The sequence below is a fragment of the Salvelinus fontinalis genome, unplaced genomic scaffold (assembly GCF_029448725.1).
Source record: "Salvelinus fontinalis isolate EN_2023a unplaced genomic scaffold, ASM2944872v1 scaffold_0822, whole genome shotgun sequence".
Lineage (NCBI taxonomy): Eukaryota > Metazoa > Chordata > Actinopteri > Salmoniformes > Salmonidae > Salvelinus > Salvelinus fontinalis.
The window spans coordinates 78193-86262 of record NW_026601031.1 but is presented as its reverse complement, the minus strand read 5'-3'; the positions used below and the strand labels follow the sequence as shown (position 1 = coordinate 86262).

Below are 8070 nucleotides of genomic sequence, written 5' to 3'. Positions count from 1 at the left end.
CACACACACACACACACACTCATGGCCAGCAGCATACCACCCTGCATACCCCTGCTGGCTTGCTTCTGAAGCTAAGCAGGGTTGGTCCTGGTCAGTCCTTGGATGGGAGACCAGATGCTGCTGGAAGTGGTGTTGGAGGGCCAGTAGGAGGCACTCTTTCCTCTGGTCTAATAAAAAATATCCCAATGCCCCAGGGCAGTGATTGGGGACACTGCCCTGTGTAGGGTGCCGTCTTTCGGATGGGACGTTAAACGGGTGTCCTGACTCTCTGGGGTCATTAAAGATCCCATGGCACTTATCGTAAGAGTAGGGGTGTTAACCCCGGTGTCCTGGCTAAATTCCCAATCTGGCCCTCAAACCATCATGGTCACCTAATAATCCCCAGTTTACAATTGGCTCATTCATCCCCCTCCTCTCCCCTGTAACTATTCCCCAGGTCGTTGCTGCAAATGAGAACGTGTTCTCAGTCAACTTACCTGGTAAAATAACGGTAAAATAAATAAATAAATAAATAAACACACACACACACACACACACACACACACACACACACACAACATCCTCCTTTCCTCTTTTATATCAACCCCTTCCCTTCCCCTCTGCTCCTCTCCTCCACCACACTCCGACACCCTTTCCTCTCTCTCCCCTTTTCTCTCTCTCCCCTTTTCTCTCTCTCCCCTTTTCTCTCTCTCACCTTTTCTCTCTCACCCCTTTTCTCTCTCTCCCCTTTTCTCTCTCTCACCTTTTCTCTCTCACCCCTTTTCTCTCTCTCCCCTTTTCTCTCTCTCCCTCTTTCTCTCTCCCCCTTTCCTCTCGCTCCCCTTTCATCTCTCTTCCCTTTCCTCCCTCCCCTTTCCTCTCTCTTTCCTTTCCTTCTCTTCTCCTCTCTGTATCTAGCCTTCCATTGTTGTCGTGATTGACGTCTGTGTGTATGTCTGTGTGTGTGTCTGTGTGTCTACCCTTCTGTTGTCATTCAAGGTGTGTGTGTATTCTTGGTGTGAGAGTTATAACGAGGTCCTGTTACACCTCCTGCTTACAGATTCACCAGGGTGTGTGTGTGTGTGTGTGTGTGTGTGTGTGTGTGTGTGTGTGTGTGTGTGTGTGTGTGTGTGTGTGTGTGTGTGTGTGTGTGTGTGTGGGTGTGTGGGTGTGCGTGGGTGTGCGTGGATGTGCGTGGGTGTGCGTGGGTGTGCGTGGGTGCGTGCGTGCATGCGTACGTGTGTGTGTGTGTGTGTGTGAATAAACCTGGCCTGAGTCCGACAACAGCTGGTCGTGACTAGTTGAAAGACACCTTCTATACACATTCCCTCCACTGTGTCTCTCTACCTCACTGTAAAAGCTACATGTCTCTCTACCTCACTGTAACAACTACAGGTCTTTCTATCTCACTGTAACAACTACCTGTCTCTCTACCTCACTGTAACAACTACATGTCTCTCTACCTCAATGTAACAACTACCTGTATCTCTACCTCACTGTAACAACTACCTATCTCTCTACCTCACTGTAACAACTACCTGTCTCTCTACCTCACTGTAACAACTACCTGTATCTCTACCTCAGATAATAACAACTACCTGTCTCTCTACCTCACTGTAACAACTACATGTCTCTCTACCTCACTATAACAACTACCTGTCTCTCTACCTCATTATAACAACTGCATGTATATCTACCTCATTATAACAACTACATGTCTCTCTACCTCACTATAACAACTACCTGTCTCTCTACCTCACTATAACAACTACCTGTCTCTCTACCTCATTATAACAACTACATGTCTCTCTACCTCATTATAACAACTACATGTCTCTCTACCTCACTGTAACTACCTGTCTCTCTACCTCACTGTAACAGCTACATGTCTCTCTACCTCACTGTAACAACTACCTGTCTCTCTACCTCACTGTAACAACTACATGTCTCTCTACCTCATTTTAACAACACATGTCTCTCTACCTCACTATAACAACTGCATGTATCTCTACCTCACTGTAACAGCTACATGTCTCTCTACCTCATTATAACAACTACATGTCTCTCGACCTCATTATAACAATGTAGTAACCTGGTATATTTATGTTTACCAATAGATGGCAGTATTGACTCAAGACGGGGGTTTGCTTCCCGCTATCCGTAGCTATTTCCCATGTCTGCCTATTTAACTATATTTAAGAAAGCTTCAGGGAGGTTTAAGCCAGGTGCATAAGATAATGTAAATCTAACTTACAATTAAATACTAAACCGTATGTAAGTCTCATGAGTCGTAATTCTAAGAAGCCTTTAAGGATACTACATATTTGGAGATGAGGATAACTATGGAGAACTGCATTGGATTTTTTTTGCCACGAAGTTAGCGGAGTGTTTGGCGTGCGACGCGGGAGGTGAGACTCAAGTGAACGGTGGAAGATTCTGAAGGATTGATTCCCTGGATACGGGTAGGACAAATTATTGACTGTGTGAGGGGAGAAAGAATCGGAAAAGATGGCTTTGGCAACAATAGGCTCGCTACCACCATTTGATCCTAAAAATCAGGAATGGGAGGAGTACTGTGAAATAATGGAACATTTCTTTGCTGCTAATGAAATAACTGATGCCGCTAAACAGAAATCCATACTCATAAGCGTTGTCGGTGCACAGACGTACAGCTCAATGAGAAACCTGTTGAGTCCAGATAAACCAGGAGAAAAGTCATTCATAGATTTAGTCGAGCTATTAAAAAATCACTTCAACCCCAAACCCAGTGAAATAGTACAAAGATTCAAGTTTGATTCACACATGAGAAAACCTATCGAATCAGTGGGGGAATATGTGGCTGAGTTGAGAAAACAAGCATTGGACTGTAACTATGGGAATACATTATCGCAAATGCTACGCGATCGGCTGGTGTGTGGGATTAATGATGACAGGATACAAATACGATTGTTATCAGAGCCTAATCTCACGTTTGAGAATGCACTCAAACTGGCTCAGGCCATGGAGTCCGCAAATAGAAATGCACTGGATTTGCAGGCAAGGGGCGCAACTGCGTGCCATACAATAAAAGAGAGCAGCGCTGAGCGCGTAGAATTTCAAAGAACAGAAAGCCGTGGTGCAGCAGCCAATAGAGACTGTTATCGTTGCAAAGGCAAACACGCACCGTTTGACTGTAAATTCAAACACGAAAAGTGTTATGCATGTGGGGTAATAGGCCACATTGCGAGGGCGTGCCACAATAAAAAAAAAGCCACGGGCTGCAGAAAAGAGGATGGACAGAAAACCGAATACCTCCAGACCCTCTAGCTACCGCTCTAATCAAGTGATAGAAAGTGAAAGTGAGTGCGCAGACGCAGAGCAAGCATTCTCAATGTACAGTGTACAGGGGGCGAATATGAAGAAGGTGAAGCCTTTCATTGTGGAAATGGGAATAAATGGATTGAAGGTACCGTTTGAACTAGACACAGGATGTAGTGTCACTCTGATGAACAGGTCCCAATTCTATAGGAAGTGGAAAACCGTTGAAGTGCCTAAACTGAGAGACACCCCCATTCAACTCAAAACGTACACAGGGGAGAAGATCACTGTGATTGGAGTTTCTGATGTTCAAGTGGAATATCATGGACAAAAGAAAAATCTGCCTCTCTTAGTAGTGGAAGGTACTGGCCCCAGCTTACTAGGAAGAGGGTGGTTGAAGGAAATAAAATTGAACTGGGATGAAATCAAACATGTCACCACAGAGACATTGACACTACAGCAGGTGCTTTCAAAGCATGAGGGTGTTTTCAAAGAAGAGCTAGGGACATTAACCTGTTGAGACTGGGGGCGCTGTTGTCACTATTTATGCTAATCGTGTAATTTTTGAAACGGCTTCCCACAAAATTCTTGATCGTACAATATGCATATTATTATTATTATTGGATAGAAACAGTCTATAGTTTCTATAGGAGTTTAAATTTTGTCTCTAAGTGGAACAGAACCCATTCTACAGCAATTTCCCTGACATGGAGTCAGATTTCAGAAATGTTGGCCCCTGATCTGGAGTCAGTTAAAAGGCCACTGTTATTGCTATGAGTATACGGACACTGCTTACGTCTTCCCCTGGATGCCTTTACGTGATGACGATTTGAATGGGGTCGATTGCGCGTTCACAGGCACTATAAATTAAAAAACCCTGTAGCTAGCAACTCTTTTCTTGGTGCGTCATGCGCGTGGAGGACACCGACCCGCACCTGTTCCAAGCATTAGTGTTGGGAGTAATCTTTCTCCGGTCATGTTAAGACTCGTTATAGGAGTTAAAAACATCATAAGGTAGTTAATTTAAAGCGTTTTATAGCAATTTATATCCGTTTAGTGCGATTTTGGGACATTTATTTCTGAAACGCTGTGAATCGCTGGGCACGCTTCCAGTTCATCCCGAACGCAGTTGGCATTCCCACATGGCAAGAGGACAGCTTTCCACCAAAAGACGATTAGACCCAAGAAAGGATCCTTTGCCCAAGATACTGATGGAAGACCAGCTCAAAGTAGAACATTTTTATTATGATAAATCGTGTTTCTGTCGAAAAATGTTAGTGGCTTAGGACGCCATGTTTTTTGACGTAGCTTCGCTTGGCGCAAACTGTATTGAAAAGTAAGGATAATTTAAAAAATGTAAATCCGCGATTGTATTAAGAATTAAATTGTCTATCAATCGCTGTCCACCCTATATTTTTTAGTCACGTTTATGAGTATTTATGTATAAGAGTAGATCACTGTCTAATATGGCGCACCAACATTTTCTCACCAGCTGGGCTACTTTTGTCATTGTGTAACCATGATTTTGGTGGCTAAATATGCACATTTTCGAACAAACTGTATATGCATGTTGTAATGTGATGTTACAGGGGTGTCATCTGAAGAATTCTGAGAAGGTTAGTGAAAAAATAATATATTTTGGCGATGTTTACGTTATCGCTCACTTTGGCTAGAATTAATGCTGGGGTAATGTTTGCACATGTGCTATGCTAATATAACGATTTATTGTGTTTTCGCTGTAAGACACTTAGAAAATCTGAAATATTGTCTGTATTCACAGGATCTGTGTCTTTCGATTAGTGTATGCTGTGTATTTTTACGAAATGTTTGATGATTAGTAAGTAGGTAAACACGTTGCTCTATGTAGTTATTCTAGTCCATTTGTGACGGTGGGTGCAATTGTAACCTATGCCATCTACCTGAAATATGCACATTTTTCTAACAAAACCTATCCCATACCATAAATATGTTATCAGACTGTCATCTGATGAGTTTTTTTCTTGGTTAGGGGCTATAAATATCTTAGTTTAGCCGAATTAGTGATAGCTACTGTTGTTGGTGGACAAATAAAAGATGGTGGATTATGCTAATGTGTTTTTAGCTAATAGATTTACATCTTTACATATTGTGTCTTCCCTGTAAAACATTTTAAAAATCGGACATGTTGGCTGGATTCACAAGATCTGTGTCTTTCATTAGCTGTATTGGACTTTAATGTGTGAAAGTTAAATATTTAAAAAAAATATTTTTTTTGAATTTCGCGGCTCTGCCTATTCAGTGGGGGTGGGGGGGGAGTGCCGCTAGCGGCACCCTCATCCTAGACAGGTTAAAAGGGTTCCAAGCTACCATTCATGTTGCTGCTGATGCTACTCCCAGATTCTATAGGCCAAGATCAGTTCCATATGCCATGAAGCCTAAAGTGGATGTGGAAATTGACAGACTCTTAGCAGAGGATATAATTGTACCTGTCAAGTTTTCTGAGTGGGCAGCACCAGTTGTTCCCATACTAAAACAAGATGGTTCAATCAGATTATGCGGTGACTACAAGCTGACTGTAAATAGAGTTTCCTCTCTGGAGCAGTACCCAATACCCAAAGTTGAGGATTTGCTTTCAACGTTAACCGGAGGGCAACAGTTTACAAAACTGGACATGAGTCACGCATATCAGCAAGTGCTAATGGATAAAGCTTCACAGAAGTACCTGACCATAAACACCCACAGAGGGATGTTTACCATATAAACACTTGCCTTTCGGGGTGTCTTCTGCACCAGCTATCTTCCAAATAACTATGGAGGGAATTCTGCAGGGGATACCCAAGGTAGCAGTTTACCTCAACGACATTCTTGTCACGGGAGTCACGAAGGAGGAACATCTCAGAAACTTAGGTGAAGTTTTGAGGAGGATGGAGGACGCCGGTCTCCGGCTGAAGAGGAGCAAGTGTACACTGTTAGCTGATGAAGTGCAGTACCTGGGTCACAAGGTGGATGCCAAGGGGTTACACACTGTCAAAGCTAAAGTGAGGGCTGTTGTGGAAGCTCCAGCTCCGACAAACGTTACAGAGCTGAAAGCCTATCTAGGCTTACTGAATTATTACAATCGCTTCCTCCCGAACCTCTCTACCCTCTTAGCTCCTCTACATCAACTGTTAAGGAAGGATGTGGCCTGGAAATGGTCAGAAAGACAGGAAGAAGCTTTTGCAAAGTCAAAGGTGTTACTGCAATCAGCTGAAGTGCTAGTGCACTACTCAGCAGACAGAGATCTCATCCTATCGTGTGATGCCTCATCGTATGGTGTGGGGACAGTGCTATCCCACCGGATGGAGAATGGTGCAGAGAAACCGGGTTCATGTCAAGAACGTTGTCGCCAGCGGAGAAAAAGTACTCTCAGCTGGACAAGGAAGGACTGGCTGTCATATTCGGAATACAGAGATTCCACAAATACTTGTACGGGAGAACATTCATTATTGTGACGGATCATAAGCCTCTGATCTCTCTGTTCCATGAACAAAAGCCAGTACCACAAATGGTCTCTCCAAGAGTTCAACGTTGGAATGTGTGGCTCAGGGCCTACGAGTACAGAATCATTTACAAACCAGGTAGATACCATGGGAATGCTGATGCTCTGAGTAGGCTGCCCGTTCCAGAAATCATCATTCAGGAAGAAGAAAATGACCAGGTTTTGATGATCGATGTGTTGGATGATGCACCGGTGAACACAGCACAAATCAGGCCTTCAAAGGATGTGACGTTATCACAAGTGCATGAATTTATCCTGAAAGGATGGCCTACAGTGACAGAGCCTCAGATCATGCCTTACTACACTCGCCGCTTGGCATTGAGTGTTCGAGTTGGATGTGTTCTGTGGGGTTCAAGAGTAGTTATCCCACCACAAGGGCGGGGGTTGCTACTGAAGTTGTTGCATCAGTCTCATCCAGGTATGTCGAGGATGAAAGGCCTAGCGAAGTCATAAGTCTGGTGGCCAAAGATGGACCACGATGTGGAAAATGAGGTTAGCCGGTGTACAGATTGTCAGAGTCACAGGAAGTCACCCCCCACCGCACCATTACATCCTTGGGAATGGCCAGAAAAACCATGGACACGACTACATGTGGACTATGCTGGACCTTTCCTAGGAAAAATGTTCCTTGTGCTGATTGATTCTCATTCAAAGTGGATGGATGTTTACCCCATGAACACGTCAACATCGTACGCTACGATTGAGAAGTTGAGACAAAGCTTCAGTGTTATGGGATTGCCTCAAATGTTGGTTAGTGACAATGCTACTTGTTTTACAAGAACTGAATTCACAAGTTTCATGAAACAAAATGGAATTCAGCATGTAACGTCGGCCCCTTTTCACCCATCTTCAAACGGATTAGAAGAACATGCAGTTCAGACCTTGAAGGAGGGGATGAGGAAGATGCAAGGGCCTAGCATTGAAAAAAAGGTGTCAAGATTACATTTTTGATTTCCATTGCTACATGTCTCTCTACCTCATCGTAACAGCTACATGTCTCTCTACCTCACTATAACAACTACATGTCTCTCTACCTCACTGTAACAACTACATGTCTCTCTACCTCATTATAACAACTACCTGTCTCTCTACCTCGTTATAACAACTACATGTCTCTCTACCTCCCTGTAACAACTACATGTCTCTCTACCTCACTGTAACAACTACATGTCTCTCTACCTCACTGTAACAGCTACATGTCTCTCTACCTCATTATAACAACTACCTGTCTCTCTACCTCAATGTAACAACTACCAACTACATGTCTCTCTACCTCA

At 43.5% G+C, this 8070-nt stretch overlaps 1 protein-coding gene and 1 pseudogene across 1 annotated transcript; both read left to right on the top strand.

Moving 5' to 3' along the window:
• The first annotated feature begins 2319 nt into the window (after positions 1-2319).
• On the top strand, positions 2320-3285 carry LOC129847395 (uncharacterized). The gene has a single exon (XM_055915178.1). The coding sequence runs from the start codon at positions 2488-2490 to the stop codon at positions 3283-3285; it is 798 nt and encodes a 265-aa protein (XP_055771153.1). The 5' UTR covers positions 2320-2487.
• An 88-nt stretch (positions 3286-3373) lies between these two features.
• Positions 3374-7744, top strand: LOC129847394 (uncharacterized protein K02A2.6-like; annotated as a pseudogene).
• The last annotated feature ends 326 nt before the right edge of the window (positions 7745-8070 follow it).

Coding starts and splice junctions, on each gene's coding strand:
- LOC129847395 (XM_055915178.1), top strand. CDS start 2,488: ATGGCTTTGGCAACAATAGGCTCGCTACCACCATTTGATCCTAAAAAT.